This window comes from Eurosta solidaginis, chromosome 2 (genome assembly GCF_040869045.1).
Source record: "Eurosta solidaginis isolate ZX-2024a chromosome 2, ASM4086904v1, whole genome shotgun sequence".
Lineage (NCBI taxonomy): Eukaryota > Metazoa > Arthropoda > Insecta > Diptera > Tephritidae > Eurosta > Eurosta solidaginis.
In genome coordinates this window covers 133,241,896-133,260,757 of record NC_090320.1, presented here as the reverse complement: position 1 = coordinate 133,260,757, position 18,862 = coordinate 133,241,896, and the positions used below count along the sequence as shown (strand labels likewise).

General features: G+C 38.9%; 1 protein-coding gene across 16 annotated transcripts in view; it reads right to left on the bottom strand.

Annotated features, from left to right (window-relative positions):
* The window catches only part of LOC137240233 (protein abrupt-like), a 935,093-nt gene that overhangs the window by 349,241 nt on the left and 566,990 nt on the right, over positions 1–18,862 (bottom strand). For 15 of the 16 annotated variants that reach the window (XM_067766236.1, XM_067766230.1, XM_067766235.1 and 12 more), the window contains one exon: positions 8,288–8,437. The exons of the other annotated variant lie outside the window; for it this stretch is intronic. In XM_067766236.1, coding sequence (XP_067622337.1) covers positions 8,288–8,437 — 150 coding nt within the window. The remainder of the gene's footprint in view (positions 1–8,287; positions 8,438–18,862) is intronic. 16 annotated transcript variants of the gene reach the window in all.

Genomic DNA, 18,862 nt, shown 5'->3' with positions numbered 1-18,862 from the left:
AGTTGTCCGTGTTTTTCGAATGCCCAACTTTTTGCACATTTCTTGGAACACAGCTGATTCAAAATTCCTGCCTTGGTCAGAATGTAACTCAATTTGTACACCATACCTTGCAACCCAATCGTTTGTAACCACTTCTGCTACTGTTTCCGCTTCTTAGTTTGGGATTGGGTATACCTCTGTCCATTTACTGAAATAATCCATAATCACCAGTACGTATTTTTTCCGCGGTTGCTAGTAGGAAATGGACCTGCGACATCCATGGCGATCCTTTCAAATGGTGCACCTGAAATATACTGCTTCATCTATCCATGACTTCGTGTTTTGGGCCCTTTCGCTCTGTTGCAAACCTCGCAGTTTGCAATCCACTCGGTGACCGACTGACGGCAACCAACCCAATAGAATCTCTGCTTAATTTTCTAGAGCGTCTTCGTGATGACCTACACTTGGACCATTATGCAGCTCGCTGAGCACGTCAGGAATCCTCTTTCTGGGAACAACTATCAGTTTCTCCTTGCATTGACCAACCTCACTCTCCCATACTCGATGAAGACAACCGGATATCAATTCTAAACTGTTCCACTGTGCCCAATATGACTTCGCAATGGGACTCTCGCTGACATCTCTTCTCTGTTTGGTCTTTCGTTTCGTGCGAGCCCTTGCATAACATATGACAAGTCTGTATCTTCTAGCTGACACTTTCTTAGTTGTTCCTTGCCCCATTCATCCGTACACGTTATAGTCATTAGCCGGACATCTATAATGTCTCCTTTAGCCTCGGCCTTTGAACAGTGCTTGCATTTCAAACTACATTGTCTTCGTGACATTGCATTAGCATTACTATCGGAACTACCTTTTCGATGCTCAATGGAAAAGTCATAGCTTTATAGTCGCTCGATCTACCGTGTCAATTGTCCTTCCCGATTACGGAACTGCAGAAGCCATTTCAACGCTGCATGATCTGTCCTGACACGGAATCGCTGGCCGTAGAGGTATTTCTGAAAATGTTTAATGCACTCTACCAACGCCAACAGCTCTCTCCGCGTAACGCAGTAGTTCCTCTTGGGTTTTCCCATCGAACGGCTGTAATATGCAACTATCTTCTCCTGTCCATCGACCAGTTGTAATAAAACGTCTCCTATAGCATATCCACTCGCATCTGTATTTAGAATAAATGTTGCTCCTGGAATCGGATATGCTAAAATTGGGACAGTGCACAAACGCTCCTTCAATGTTTGGAAAGCCACTTCTTGCTCCTTCTTCCATTCAAAAGCTTTATTTTATCTTGTAAGCTCATGGAGGCTATGGGCTACGCTGGAAAAATTTGGTACAAATCGGCGGTAATATGTGCACAGCCCAAGGAAACTTCTCAATTGATGTAGGTTCTGTAGTCTTGGCCAATCCTTTACAGCCTCTATCTTTTCGTTCGCAGTGAAGATGCCCTCTGTCGTTACCTTTTGACCCAAGTAATTTACTTCCCTTTTAAACAGCGCACACTTTTTGGGACTTAGTTTCAGACCAGCACCAGCTATTCTTTGGAAAACTTCCTCCAAGTTCTTAAGATGTTCATTAAAGTTCTTGCCCAATACGATGATATGATGATGTTTTCCAATGTAGTCCTTTCAGTACCTGGTCCATGAGTCTCTAAAAAGTAGCTGGTGCATTACAATGTTCAAGAGGCACCATTGTAAATTGCCAAAGACCATCACCGACACTGAAGGCTGTTTTCTCTTTATCTTCCTCCTTCACCTCAACTTGCCAGTAGCCGCTTTTCAAGTCCAGTGTGGAAAACTATTTCCTACCATAGAGCGAGTTCAGAGTGTCGTAAATTCTCGGCAATGGGTAGCTATCCTTTTTCGAGACGTCGTTCAACTTGCGATAGTCCACGCAAAACCTCATTTTCCCATGCTTCTTCTTCACAAGTACCACCGGTGAACTCCATGGACCAGCTGATGGTTCGATGGCACCGCTGCCGCTCATTTCATTACGATTTGACTCACAACTTCCCGCTTCGCCAGTGGAACACTACGAGGAGCTTGATGTATCGGCCTCGCGTCTCCAGTGCCAATTTGATATTTCACAACGTTGGTGCGGCCTGGTTTGGAACCATCCTGGTCAAATATGTTCGCGTACTTTAGGAGCAGTTGTTTTGCCTTACTCTGATAGGCTTCCTCTAGCCACTGCGTCCATGTTGTGATGTCATTTGAAAGATCAGTATTACTAGATGAAACGTGTTCATGGAGCTGTTCACAGTTAATAACTACTTCAGCCTCTTGGCATCTTCCCAAAATAACTCCTTTGGTCAGTTTGAGTGGTGACTTGAACTCATTGAGCACTCTTACCGGAATACGTCCATATTGGTTTTTCATAGCCAGGGTTTTTCCTACAAGTATGTTCAGTGCTGATTTGTTTGCTGCTTCGACAACCCACAATTTGTTTGTCCCACAATCTCCATCAACCTTTGCCAAGATGACTGCTTCGGATTTTGGTGGTATTTATTGACTCTCTTCCAACAGCACTCGTTTACTGCTGTAGCCTCTCTCGTAGCCGAAATTAAGTGGCACATCCATGTTCTTATATCGCATATTCTTGCTTTGCATATCGATCTTGATGCATTGGTCGATTAAGAAGTCCACCCCAATTATGATTTCATCAACAGTCTCTGCAACTATAAAATTGTGTAGTACCGTGACGTTTCCAATTGCTACTTCACATGCTGCTTCTCCAATTACCTGGGTGTCCTCTCCCGTGGCTGTACGTAATCTTGCTCCAAGAAATGGCCTTATCTTCTTGTTGAATAAATCTGATCGAATGGGATGCACCCGTATCTACAGTCAGTAAACGTTCCTTTCCATCCACATGTCCTCCGACAGTATGATTGTTTAACATTCTTCTAACTTGCGAGATAGAGATTATGTGGCATTCAATTGAGGGAGCCAGCTCTCGCCCCTTGCTGCTGACTCGCTTTAATTTAACGATTGATTGGTCTTGGAGATCTGATCATCTCCTTCAGCTCTGCGTTTCCGGCCACCCACATTGTTGGAACAATTAGGACCGGTGCTGCAATACGTGCAATGTGGCCTGGGTTGCCGCAATTGAAACATTTCATAACTCCAGAGTTTTTCTCTTTAAATCCCTTCAGTGCTTCCAAAATTTTGTCCACCCAATCTGGCCTTTCTACTTCCACACGATGGGCTTTGTACGCTGCCTTACTCAAAAGTGAGGCAGTTTCCTGAGGCAGTGCATGCGACACCGTTGCAGCGAATGTTTGCTTTGGGTTCGCGTATGTGGCTTGCTTCGTTTCGACGTCCCGTATGCCGTTTATAAAGCTCTGAATCTTTACCCTTTTAGTGTATTCCACGTGTGCGTCCACATTTGCAAGATGAGCCAATCTTTCAACATCCGAAGCAAACTCCTGCAATGTCTCATTTGCTTTTTGGTGACGGTTTTGCAACTCAATTTGCTATATCTGTTTTCTGTGTTCGCTTCCGTAACGTCTCTCTACAGCGGCCATCAACGCTTCATAGTTGTTCCGCTCTCCTTCGGGAATAGTATGTATGATTTCGGCTGCTGGCCCCTTCAATGCTACGAATAGAGCTGCCACTATATCTTCAGCATTCCAATTGTTCACGGCTGCGGTCTTCTCAAAATGTAGCTTAAAGCCTGGAAAGGAACAGAGCCGTTAAAAGATGGAGTTTTTACCTTCGTATTGCTTGCTGAAATAGCTGGGCGATTTAATTGCAACTCCTCTTAAACGACCTCTTAAATCATCCACCTCGGCTTCGATTTTTTCCTCAAACTGCGTTATATTCTCGTCCATACGCGCTTCGAGTTTTGATGATATACGCGCCTCTTCCGCTTCGAGTTGTACTGTTATGCGTGCCTCTTGCTCTTTCAGTTGTGTTTCCATCTTTGATGTAATCTGTGTCTACATTTCTGAAATACGCATTTCTTATGCTTCAATCTTTGATGTTATGCGTGTCTCCTGCGATTCCAGTTGAGATGCCATATATGTCTTCTGTTCTTCCATATTGGATGTTATTCGGTTCTCCTGGGATTTCATGTATGTCTTCTGTTCTGCCAGTTGAGATGACACTGTCGATGTTTGAGCAGCTAAAATCATATTCAAGTCTGTGCTCGTAACTGTCTGCGATGTTTCATTTGTCTCTTCAATTTTTGTTGTCTCCTCGCCATCAAGAGAAAAGACATGCTCTTCCACGTTAATTCCCTCTAATTCCATTGCCTCTCGTAGTCAGGCTTGAAGTTCGATTTTAATGCCTCTTGTATTCAATCCACGGCTCTCCAACTCCTTCTTTAGCTGGTGGATCTTCAATTCACTCCACTTTTCCATGTCCAAGTTGTATTCGAAGTCTTCGGAATTTATTCAACAATTCCTCTTCTGACACCAATTGTAACGAATTTACTGAAACTCCGCTTCTTCCAAATCTTCTAGTAACGTTCGAATCACTAAACTGTTGAATACATAACACCACTTTTCAATAATGCAAAATGGCCTTTATTAAAGTACTTCACAATAACGTACTTCACAATAACACTATTACTGCTCGCCAGGTGGCTTCTTAAATCAAACTGATTGTCGAGCCTTTACAGTTGCTGCCTTTTATACTCTCTGATTTCTCGTTCGCATCTTCTAGGCGCTTCCATTTCCAGAATCTGTTATCTGCTATAAATTTCTCAGCTATAACTACAGATGCGCAATTTTTGTAGCTTCTGTAAAAGCTCATGCACGTGTGTTTGTGAGTAATACTTGCACAATTATTGCATACTTTCAGGAGTATCTCAGATATATGCATGTTCTTGTGCGTTGCTTCTCCGCTGCGTGTACGTACATATGTGTAGACATAATGGAAAATTTGGTTATGTGCATACAAGTTAATGCTTAGCATCGGCTCAGAGATGACAGTACTCCTTAGTGTTGCTAATATTCGTAACAATATATATGGTGAATTTACAAAAATAAATTATCACGATCAGCTGGTTTAGCAGAGTTGCACTGTCACACCACCATTTTATGCAGGGTAAAAGTGGAACGCTTTTGCGTTGCCAGCAGCAAACAATTTTCACAATAGAACGAAATACCCCGTACCTGCTTTTTAGAATAGAACAAAATATATTTACAACCCTTGCGCGGTGTACAAAAAGCGTAACACCTTCGCAAGAAAAGAAAACTCTATAAATTACCAACCAAAAGCAGCTGTTATGTGAACGCATGCAACTATGCATGAGACTTAGACAAATACCTGAGTTTATGCGCGCCAGGAACAGTTTATGAGGCATATTGAGATTAACTACGCACATTTTCGCGCACCAATATCACACATTGCTTTACACATTATGAAGGATGGAGCCGAGAACTATCAAAAATGCTCGTTACTGACGAGGCTTCCATAATTAAACATTACATACACGAAGCGTGCCAGCTTTACAACTTTTAAAAGTGATTTATGTATACTAGTATCGCCTCTGGTCGAAATTCAACCAACGTGTATTTTTTTCAACTCAGTCTATGCATCAAGTGTTGGAAATATAGCAGACTGGTCTAACTTACTTAACTTTTTCTGTAAAATTTTGAAATTTATCAAAGACTTTGTACTTTTTGATTATATTTTCTTAAATTTTCTACAAACTTTTCACATGTAATTATAACGTTTTGGTATGGAGCTCCTTAAACAAAAATATAAAAATTATGTAAAATCAAATGAAATTGACATAGAATTATGGTGAAATTACTTAAAATTAAGTGAAGTGAACAAACAGTTCCATATAAAAACGCAATAAGTGCACTTAGACTTTTTTCCGGGTTTTAATGTGATCATTGTGGAAATATGAAGATTCTAATCTTCGGATAGAGCACTTATATAATTTGTCCAAAGATGGTGCGCTTTTGTGCAAGAAAGTAAATATCCATATTTGGAGAGATTGTTGGATTTACAAAAAATGTTTTCTATTAATTATAAACAAATAGAGTAATATTTGTTAACAAAAATAGGCCTATACACTGCGGCTAACTATGCGAAACCGCCTGTCAATTGTTTGTATGGAAATTTTGTTAGCGTATTAATATATAGATAGTGGGTAATATACTGCCTATGCAATACGGCCGCTATGATGCCGGTTGCCGTTTTCACCTAAAATCAAAAATGTGTTTGGGACCTTTTTTTGTTTCGTTTAATATACAACGTGAAACTTTCCGATTTAGTCAAGTTGCACTTAACTAATAAAAAACCAATTTGACATAAGAGAATATATAATAAAATAAAATAAATTAACATAAAAGGCAATATAAAAAATTTAATGTTATATTTTTGTAACTTTTTTTTTGTTCAGTTTAAGACGTACTTTATCTAAAATGAGGATTAAATCTGCAAATGCAAAAACATTTTGGGGCAAATTTGCCACTAATTGTTATAAATAAATTAGTTAGTTTCAACAAAAGTTAACTCATTATTTGCGATTTCATGTTTTTTTGTAAACAACTAAAATAAAAAACAAAGAATCTGTTAAATAAATACTTATGTATTTACGTGTAAGTGAAATTTGCCACAAAAAATGGGCAGGTTAGAAATTAATTCTATTTAAGATTTTTTGGTACGCTACAAATTATTTTGGAACAATTATTTAGGATTTTGGTAGAGGCTATTATAGGTAAGTGGCAACAATGGGAAACAATGTTTTAATCTTTCACCGTGTAGCGCGTACGCGTATGTAGGTTTGTGGCTTAGAGCACTTACATAATTTGTCCAAAGATGGCGCGCTTTTGTGCAAGAAAATAAATATCCATATTTGGAGAGATTGGTGGATTTACAAAAACTTTTTTTTTTGTCTTACATAATTTGTCCAAAGATGGCGCATCTGTGCAAGTAAATAAATATCCAAATTTGGAGAGATTGTTGGATTTACAAAAAACTTTTTCTACTAATTATAGACAAATATAGTAATATTTGTTAACAAAAATAGGCCTATGCACTGCGGCTGATCTATACGAATCGATTCATATCACTTTTATATGATTTTACGTACGCTAACTATGCGAAACCGCCTGTCAATTGTTTGTATGGAAATTTTGTTAGCGTATTAATGTATAGATGTACATATATGTACGTCGTTTTCAAGCATTCACTTTTAATCTCGCGGGTAGCAAAAAACCTAAATTGCGTTGCTAATACTTCATAATTACCGAAAGAAATAACTAATATAACGCTTCAACTATCCAAATGCTGTTATTTTCCAATTCTCCTCCTTGGTACATTGCTGAAAAATATTGCAAAGTTATGTTTGCTACTTTATTTTAGTAAAGGTACATACTATTATAGTTAGATATTTGTATAATTAACTTTGATAGTTGCAAATACACAGTAAACACGCAGCCGAATTAATACTTATTTCAATTGAATCGTTTATTATTAAAAGTGCACTTGTCAACATTTTCAAATTATTCAGCAAACACAAAAAACGGCCATGAAATGATCCAATTTCAAAGTAAATGGAAAACTACAACGCCTATAAAATCGATCAGGATAATTGTTGACATGTGGAATTTTAACTATATATCAACACCTAGATAAAAAGTATACATTGCGACCAAAATATCATTTTTGCCCACAGTTGCCCTTTTAATAATAAACGATTCATTTTGTCTCACATTTAGTCTTAACGTCCAATCTATTTGGCAAAGGTCCAGCAGATGAGCGCATTACTTTCATTTTGGCCCACTGTTGCGTGTGCTTAATACGCATATGATTCCTTACGGAATTCGGATGGGCAAATCGACGACCGCACTCTACAACTGGACAAACAGGGCTATCGCGTGGATAGTGATCGTCTAGGTGTTGGCGAAATAGCTTCTGTTCTAATGGTGCCTCACATAGAGGACAAGGTAGCCAATATTTATTATTGTTTCTGTAAGTAAAGCTATGAACACCGGAATCCGCTGGGGTGGTTAGTGTCATTTCCTTCGTATTTTCACTTTCATCAAATGTAAAAGTTGTAGCCATCAAGTTAGCATTCAACATTTGTTGATGGTTAATTGCAGATTTCTGAATTTCAAAGAGATACTCATGTAAAGGCTGCTGCTTCTCAAAGCAGTTGTGGAACTTATATTGCGATGGTAACCTAATATTTTCGGATTTACCCTTAACTTGGTGTTCTTCCGTAAACATGCTTTCTCCTAAATAACTTGACTTGTTTTTCAATCTTGCAGTTTTCACCATTAGTGACAGTGCTGTGGATTTTGCCACAAAATTATCCGTAGACAAATTGTTCTGATTACCTGATCTGCCAGTAAATCCAATTTCCTCATCTAATACATCTTCATATTTTGCATTCCAAAAGCTGTTGTACCATATTGTTGACATTGGCTGTGTCTTGCTATTTGCATTCGCCTTTACTATCATGTTGCTGGGCATTTCACCAGGAATCTCTGTTGTATGAAAGTTATTTACTCGTACGTTAACAACTTTTTTGATATAGAGCATACTTATAATTGTAACTGAATGGGTCTCAAGCTTTAAAAAAATGTGAAAAACTAGCTAATACATTGAGATCATAAATGGACTATATTTCGAAATAATCACATTTTCATTCGCAGGCTAGTAATACATCCGCTGTTATAACTTTACGGTAGATTTGAGCTTATTAGGATAATATAGATAGATATTGATTATATTTACTTATTTATTCTGAGACTTTTCTTGTATATATCCTTAGCCGGTGACAAAAGCTGAACAAAACTTTAATATGCAAATGCAAGAGCTTCGTGATATATTTATCTGACTAAATTGGGATCCATTTAAGATGTTTAAGCCCATTACTTTAGCTGCGGCGGCGGCTTAGGGTCCGTGCTATACCGACGATAGAGACGACGGCATATTCACCATACATAATTTTCTTTTCTTATTTCAAAACAATATTCAGGAGATATTTTGAAAATATTGGAAATACCGTTAATCTGAAGTAGACCATTTTAAACCTTCCAAGGAAACTATAATTCCGAGATTAACAAATACTTATCTTTACTGCTCAAAAAATATATTAAATATAATTCGTTTTTCAAGAAGTTCAAGTGCTTGAATGGCCTGTTGCCGACGTTTCGACCGTTTATTGATGTCTTCTTCAGGGCCTAGTTACAATTTATAAAGAAATTAAAATAACTTAATATATATATATATCTGTAACTTTAACTCTATAGAACTGCGAAACTAAATTAAGTTATTCTAATTTCTTTATAAATTGTAACTAGGCCCATATATATATATATGGACATTCAATTGACAAAACATTTCTTACTTAAAAATCTCTGCATTCTTCTTCGTCAGGTTTTGCTTTTTCTTTTAAAAAAACATAGTTACTTTAATACTTAATTGAGAATACGGAAATTATTTTACAAATTAAAATTACTATTTTCAGTAGACAACCAACAATTTATATTTCAAACTCAACTTTGTATGTAAGTACATATGTATGTATACATATTTGACGTTTGTTGATCACCGGCGAATTCATGCTTGATGGATTACTACAGTTTCATTTGAGTATACACGCATAGATGTCTATTTCTTGCTTGTATACTTCTTTTGTTTACACATTGTCTGCTTTTATGTGTATTTCTCCCAGAAGCATTCTTTTTTGCCAGTTTGTTTCTCTTGCTATAGTGACGAATTTACTTGCAAATCCTCTTATTTGCAATCCTCTGCTAAGTTCGAATCAGTAAACTGTTGAATAAATAACTCCAATTTGTAATAATGGAAAATGGCCCTTATTAAAGTACTTCACAATACACTCAAACTGTGCAACGAATAGCTTGCTTAATAACCACGCTGATTGATAGCTCAATGAAACTCTACTATTCAAAATAATACTGCTATTGCTCGCTAGATATCGACTTAATCGATATTCACTATTTGGTGAGCGGGTGTATTTGGTTGTCCGATTAGGCATTTGTCGGAACTGGCCGGATCGGACCACTATAGCATATATCCTCCATACAACCGATTTTTCAGAAAAAGAGGATTTTTGTCATATCTTCCTCAATTTAACAGATTGAAGCTTCAAACTTCACCACATACTTTCGTATATTGCACATATTGTTGTCTGAAAAAATTGATGAGATCGGTCTTATATATAGTATATATCCCCCACAACCGATTGTTCAGATAAGAAACTTTTCGTAATGACTACCCTATTTCAAGCACTAGAGGCTTCCAGTTTCAACGAATGCTTACGTATATAGCATATTACTTACTTACTTAATTGGCGCTTAACCGTCTAAACGGTTATGGCCGTCCAACAAGGCGCGCCAGTCGCTCCTTCGCTCCGCCAACCGGCGCCAATTGGTCACACCAAGGGAGTTTAAATCGTTTTCCACCTGGTCCTTCCAACGGAGTGGGGGCCGCCCTCTACCTCTGCTTCCATAGGCGGGTTCCGATAGAAACACTTTCTTGGCCGGAGCATCATCTTTCATTCGCATAACATGGCCTAGCCAGCGCAGCCGCTGCGTTTTAATTCGCTGGACTATGTTGATGTCTGCGTATAGCTCGTACAGCTCATCATTAAATCTTCTTCGGTACTCGCCATCGCCAACGCGTAGAGGTCCATAAATCTTTCGAAGAACTTTTCTCTCGAACACTCCCAAAGCCGCTTTATCTGCTGTTGTCATGGTCCATGCTTCTGCCCCATATAGCAGGACGGGTACGATAAGTGACTTGTAGAGTATGATTTTCGTTCGCCGAGAGAGGACTTTACTTTTCAATTGCCTACCTAGTCCAAAGTAGCATTTATTGGCAAGATTGATTCTTCGCTGGATTTCAGTGCTGATGTTGTTGCTAATGTTGATGCTGGTTCCCAAATAAACGAAGTCTTTTACTATTTCGAAATTATGGCTGCCAACAGTAGCGTGGTTGCCAAGGCGCATATGCGCTGACTCTTTGCTCGATGACAGCAGGTACTTCGTTTTGTCCTCATTCACCATCAAACCCATCTTTACCGCTTCTTTTTCCAGCTTGGAGTAAGCAGAACTAACAGCGCGGGTGTTTAGGCCGATGATATCAATGTCACAGCATATGCCAGTAATTGCACGCTTTTATAGTATATTGTTCCAGTGCGGTTAAGTTCTGCAGCTAGTATAATTTTCTCCAGCATCAAATTAAAGAAATCGCACGATAGGGGGTCACCCTGTCTGAAACCTCGTTTAGTTTCGAACGGCTCGGAGAGGTCCTTCCCAATTCTGACTGAACTGATGGTGTTGCTCAACGTCATTTTGCACAGCCGTATAAGTTTTGCGGGGAAACCAAATTCAGACATAGCGGCATATAGGCAGCTCCTTTTCGTGCTGTCGAAGGCGGCTTTAAAGTCGACGAAGAGGTGGTGTGTGTCGATTCTCTTTTCACGGGTTTTTTCCAAGATTTGGCGCATTGTGAAAATCTGGTCGATGGTAGATTTACCAGGTCTGAAGCCGCACTGATAAGGTCCAATCAGCCGGTTCACGGTGGGCTTCAATCTTTCGCACAATACACTTGAAAGGACCTTATATGCGATATTAAGAAGGCTGATTCCACGATAGTTGGTGCATTTTGCAGTATCCCCCTTCTTGTGGACTGGGCAAAGAACACTTAGATTCCAACCGTCGGGCATGCTTTCGTCCGCCCATATTTTGCTAAGAAGCTGCTGCATGCGCCTTACCAACTCCTCGCCGCCGAACTTGAATAGCTCCGCAGGAAATCCATCAGCGCCCACGGCCTTGTTGTTTTTCAATCTGGTTATTGCTATTCTAACTTCGTCATAATCGGGCGGGGGGACATATATTCCATCATCATCGATTGCGGGATCGGGTTCTTCATCTCTGCGCGGTGAATTGCTGCCTCCATTTAGGAGAGCAGAGAAGTGTTCCCTCCATAATCTAAGCACTCTCTGGACATCAGTTACAAGGTCGCCGTTTTCATTCCTACAGGAGTTTGCCCCGGTCTTAAAACCTTCCGTCTGTCGCCGTATTTTTTGGTAGAATTTTCGGGCGTTATTCCTGGTGGCTAGCAGCTCAAGCTCCTCGCACTCACGCCTTTCTGCTTCTGCTTTTTTCTTCCTGAAAAGGCGTCTCGCTTCCCTTTTCAACTCACGATAGCGTTCACACACTCCTCTTGTCGCGCTCGCTTTTAACGTAGCCCTGTAGGCAGCGTCCTTTCTTTCGGTTGCAACGCGGCATTCTTCATCATACCAGTTGTTTTTTCGTGGCCGCCGGTAACCAATTTTTTCCTCGGCGGCAGTATGAAGTGCTTTGGAGATATGCTCCCACTGCTCCTGTATTCCTTCAGGATGAGTTGTGCCCTCAGAGAGCAGGTGTGAGAGTCGAGTTGCGAAATCATTGGCAGTCTGTTGTGATTGAAGCTTTTCGACGTCTAGCTTTCCTTGTGTTTTTGTTCCTTGTTTTTAGCCGCGTTGAGGCGGGTGCGTATTTTGGCTGCAACGAGATAATGGTCCGAATCGATGTTAGGTCCTCGGATCGTTCGCACATCTAAAACACTGGAGGCATGCCGTCCGTCTATCACAACGTGATCGATCTGATTGCGAGTATTTCGATCAGGAGACAGCCATTTAGCTTGATGTATCTTTTTATGCATGAACCTCGTGCTTGATATGACCATGTTTCGAGCACCGGCAAAGTCAATCAGCCTCAGTCCGTTAGGAGAAGTTTCATTGTGTAGGCTGAACTTTCCGACTGTAGGGCCAAAAACACCTTCTTTGCCCACCCTGGCGTTAAAGTCGCCAAGCACGACTTTTATATCATGACGGGGGCAGCGCTCGTATGTGCGTTCTAATTGTTCATAAAAGTGTCTTTCACCTCATCGTCTTTCTCCTCTGTCGGCGCATGGGCGCAGATGAATGATATATTAAAAAATTTTGCTTTTATTCGAATAGCGGCGAGACGCTCGTCCACAGGCGTGAACGCCAGCACTTGGCGACAAAGTCTTTCTCCCACCACGAATCCGACGCCGAAACTGCGCTTATTCGCATGGCCACTCCAATATATGTCACAATTTTTGATCTTCTTTCTTCCTTGCTTCGTCCAACGCATTTCTTGGATGGCGGTGATGTCAGATTTTGCTTTGACGAGGACATCAACCAGCCGGGCATCTGCACCAATCCCATTCAGGGAGCGGACGTTCCAGGTGCATGCCCTCAATTCATTGTCCTTCAAACGTTTGCCATGGTCGTCATCAATAGAGAGTGTATTTATCCGAGGCTTGTTGTTATATTTCATTGGAGTATGGTTTTACGTGGCGGGTCCCAAGCCCAGCGCACAACCCGCTCAGCGGGGGTGAAAATATTACTTGGCACGTTTATATAGCGAGCCGCTTGCTCCAAGACAGACGCCCGCTTGCAGCCGCACCTAGAGGTGTACAGACGCTGCCGATGAAATCTCCCCCGGCTAGCCCTTAAACCGATTATGTCAGAGTGGCCTAGCCAGGTTGTCGCCTTCTCACATTAGCTCACCGCTAAACGGGTGTTTAGCGGCTACCCAGAGGATACTTGGCCGCAAGCGACCGGCAGTAGTGAGCTGCTTGAACCGCATGCAAAAGAATCGCACTGGCCATTCCCAGGTGAATGGCGGTCAGAAGCTTTCCCCACTTTCGTGGACTTCTACACACGGCCCCACCTCCCTAGTATATAGCATATATAGTCTGAAAAAATCATAAAGATCGGTGGTATATATAGTATATATATGGTGGTATATATAGTATATATATAGTATATATATATATATATATATATTTCAGCCCCTTTTGAACAGCTAGAAGCTTCAAATTTCACCGAATGCTTACGTATATAGTATATATTGTTGTCTGAAAAAATCATAGAGGTCGGTGCCGCTATTGACAAATCGCTAATAGTTATAGCTATTGCAATCCAAATATATCAGTGATTGGCGATTTTCCTTCATTCGATTCTTTTGAATGACAATCACCTCTGGCAGAATATCGCCAATAGCGATTATAGCGATTGGCTATTTTCCTTCAGCATGAAATTCTAATACTAATAGTGATAGCGGCTATGCAATCATCGATAGTGAAATATCGTTCATCACTACTCATCTATGTGCTTTACTTTCCGACTGAGTAAAAAAGTTTATTGGATACAAAAAGGAATAATTTTCTCGAAAATTGGAAAGAAAGATCGCCATAGCTGTAAAAAAATAGCCACATCTATATTCACTGATAACTCAAAATCGCTGTAAACCCTATCATATCTTCTGTATAGAATCGCTTGTTAAAATAAAGCGATCGCTATAGCTATAAAAAATAACCGCGATTCAAAAACAGCCATATCTATTTTCACTTATAGCTCAAAATCGCCATATCGTCCATCGCTATCTTGCTATTACTTTGGCATTATCAAAATCAAATTTGTGCCCAAAACTAATGGCATGGGGTGAGCAGGAGCACTTTTTTCTGTGCGTTTGTGTCAACGTCTTTGCTATGTTGACCCCATATATATAATACTTCTATATCAATACCTTCCTATCTGCTTAATGGGCAAATTTTCTGTCAATCATTATTTGCTGAAACTGTGCAAATATTTGTTCTGGGCACGCGCGGGCTTTGTTAGTGTTAGTGAATTTTAGTAGCGTGTGTAAAAAAGTATTAAAGGGGTAACAACGGGTCACTATCCCCTTTACCCAACTTCTGCATACTAATTGTTATAAAATCTCAGTTTAATCGATTAACCAATGAAAAGGCCAACAAATACAATACAAGGCTTGATGTATTTCTTATTTAAACAAGGGCTGCAGCCGTACAAAGTACATTATTCACATAAATAGTAAAAAAAAAACAAGGCGAAGAATTCATATTTTTGAAATGAAAAAAATTCAAATATACATGTATAAAAATATACTTATACATGCATTTCTTTAAACGTTGTTAAAAATAATTTATAGTGAATTAGCTTGAACAAACGATATATAACCGTTATCAAAATTTTACTTTTTTTGAGTTTTATTTTGAGTTTCTCGCAAGTTTCTGCATCTTTTGGAAAGCTGGGGTTTAAATGAAAATTTTGTAACTGTTAATTCTGTGCATGAGAAATTCGTAGTTGTCAGTTGGCATTATTTGCTTGTTTTTGTTGATTTTGGTTCACTAAGGGCTCATTTACATACGTATATCGGCGCACTCAGCACAAATCGGTAATGCTATTCTGCGGAGTTCTTAAAACAATAAACATTTTATAATACTAATGGAAAACAAAAGCTTACTTTTTCATTTGGAGAACGATATAGCATAATGTACAATATTGATAGAAGCAAGACGGCTTGTTGAAATACGCATATATTCAGGGCCGTAGAGAGAAAATCCGGGCCCGAGACTAAATAATTTACGGGCACCCTATAAAAAATCAACTAATACATTTGATTAACTTGAATTAATGACGTCTCAGTCATTAATAATTATTGATTGATTACATAAAAAAAAAATGTTTGCAACATCAACTAAATGATTTTTGGACTAAGAACTGAAATTAAAATTAACACAGAATATTTACTATTTATACTGTTTTATTGTAACGTAGAAATAAAATACTCTTTTAACAGCCACGTATTGTTTTAAATAATCCTTTCAAGTTATTTGGTAATATTATAGTACATTTCTGATAAATATAATGATGATTATAAATTTTACTTATTCAATATATAGAAGGTACGGATATCAAATAGCACTTTTTCTTGCTTTTTGCGCTGCAAAATTTTTTATAATAATATCAAAATTTAACTGTCTTGCCAAAACATATTCAACACAAAGCATGGCAAGTCCTGAAACTCGCTCTTGAGATGAAAGTTTTTGATTCTTGCAAGGACGCCAAAAGAACCTTCTGCACTCGCTACGGTGACAGGTATAGTGCAAAAGATACTTAAAGCAACACAAATTTTGGGGAAAATCGTATACAGATTTTGAACATAGATGTCATTTAGCAATTCCAATGGTGACATATCTTTATCAAAATTTGCTTCGTAAATGCGTTTCAAGTGACTTAATTCGGATTCTAAGCTTTGAGAAACGTCTGACTTGTATTTTTCGACAAATTTTGCTGCGCTCGCACAAACCGTAGTTTCATCCATGTCTTCAAATTGCCACAAAAAGGAAAACGTCTCGTTCAAATTTCTAATAGCTGTAAACCGCTTAGTAATGCTAGTGATTTCTGAATCAACGTTCACCAAGAATGTATTGATTTTAAAATCAGACTCTGGATCATCCGTAATCATCTCATTTCCATTATCTTCAAAACGTCTTTTGGGTTTTCTCTTTCGAATGTCCGGAAACTTTGGCAAGATGTTCAATTGAATAGCAACTATTTTGCATTCGTTTAAAATTGTTTCCCATTGGTTCTTGATCAACATCAAATCAGCAAATAAGGCAACTAGATGTCGGACCTCAACATGTACGGTGGCGTCTCTAGTTTGGAGTACGACGTTTCTTTCTTTAATGGTTGTCAGTATTTTGAACCAAATTCAGGACAGCAAGATACATTCGAAATTGTTGATGTACTTGAGAATGCCGGTAACATCTCCTTATGCTTGTACAGTCAATTTTAGCTTAAGTAATGCGTTTAGTACTTGTGTTAATCCTGGAACATGGTTTGCGATTGGTCCGATTTCCCCAATTCTAGCCGACCACCTAGTGTCTGACAGACTGTGAAGAGAGCTCGGTACATTTTATTTTGTCCATCGTTGTGGAGTGCTGCTGAAAATAGTAAAACATTTTTAAAACTCCGTAGAAAGTAGTTGCAGCCGTACAACATTCTGCAGCATCAAGACCACATAAATTCAGAGAGTGGGTTGCACAAAGCGAGTAATCAGCATTCGAGTTGTTGTCGAGAATGTGTCGTTGTGCTCCGTAGTAAGCTCCTTTCATATTGGCGCCGTTATCGTACCCTTGTGTACGACAATCTTTTAATAGGATTTCAAGTTTACCTAGAGTATGGCAAATTAAATCCGCGATTTCCTTACCAACTTTTTGGTTACAATCCACGAAAGCCAAAAACCATTCTTGAATTGTAAAATTTTTTGCTTTCGAATTGAAATGGAGTTAGCGCAAAATGAACGTAGTCTGTTCAAGGTGACTACCATCAGGCGCAGCATCATCGATCATAGCAAAATACTTGGCTTTTTTGCGCTGATCTAATGTAGTTTCCCTCACGTGTTCTGAATGTCTGGGGAAAGATAGTGAACCTGTAAACGTTTGTGCTGCTGTTGTGAAATCCTAACTTTCTCCAAATGATCTCTATATAATGATCGAATCATAATGGCTTATGAGTTCTAAGATGCCCAAAAAATTTCCATTGTTTCGTTCACCAAGATATATACTTTCGCCTCTGAAAGCTAGGCCTCCTTCACCCAAAAATAAAATTGTGTCCAAAATTCTATATTGTAACGAATGTTAGCAGCACTGAGCGATGCTACTGTCTCTAAGCCGATGCTAAGCAGTGACGTGAATGCACATCAATAATTCAATCATTATGTATCTACATAAACGAAACAATAACTGCGTCTACATATATGTACCATGTACGTATACGAGCAGCGGAGAGTCAATGCACAAACACATGCATATATCTGAGATACTCCTATAAGTATGCAATGAGAAAAACTATAAAATTGTGCAATTATAGTTACAGCTGAGAAGTTTAAGAGCTACTGGACTAGTAGATTCTGGAAGCGCCTAGAAGATGCGAAGGTTGAAATCAAAGAGTATAAAAGGCGGCAATTGTAGAGGCACTGGAATTCATTTTGATTTGAGCTATCAATCAGTTTGGTTATTAAGCAAGCTATTCGTTGCACAGTTTGAGTGTTATTGTGAAGTACTTTAATAAAGGTCATGTTGCATTATTAAATATTGGAGTTATTTATTCAACAGTTTAGTGATTCGAACTCAGCAAAAGATTGCAAATAAGGGGAATTGCAAGTAAATTCGTTACAATATAATATTTCTTTCCACTTTTGAGTGTTAGCTGTTCATTTCAGTGATTAGCTGTTCATTGAAAAGTGTATCAATAGTAGCCTCCTTTTGAATTCGATTTTGTAAAGATCTCCATTGCATATAACATTCAATGTTATCTTGAGTATTTTTGTGTGCTGGCAGTTTATCGTATAGCTTGTTCCACACCTGGAATTTCGAATGTACGCCAGGACGACAAAATTTAGGTAGATTTAAAGTATTGGTGCTTAACAGACGACATGGGAGGCAATAAAAAGCATTGCTTCTGGAACTCTACACCAAGCAGTCACGCTCCACTTTCTCTCCATTTGGCAAGATTCTGTTTAACAACGAGGTAGGAAATGCCTCGTCATGTCGTGGAAAAATTAGAAGAAACTTTAGATAACCTCGACAAATTATTTCGTTGACTTCTTGAGATCGCAAAAACTCATTATTCACGGTACCGATATCGAATTCGTTTAAATAATCTGGACTTTGATACAGAGGTGGTGGTATTGTTGGAAGACTTTTTGAAGATAAACTTTCATCCGTGTCACCACGAAAACTTTACGAGTTCGGATTCATGTAAACATGCATTTTTGTTTGATGATTTTATTGTCTCCTCACTGGCGGCACAATGACATTTTTCATATAGATGCGTTTAACACAAGCTTATGCATTCCAATAACATCGCCACAATCAATCAAGATGTATGAAGGAACTTCAGACTTGGCAATTGTAGTTTATTACGCCTTGCCCATTCACATACAAAATTTCGCGAAGCACTGTTGTAAACATTTTCCCTATACAATAAAAATACTTGTTAACATATTCTGTGTCGTATTTGATTGTTATATTGCAGTTTTCAATTGCGAAAAATGTTAGAA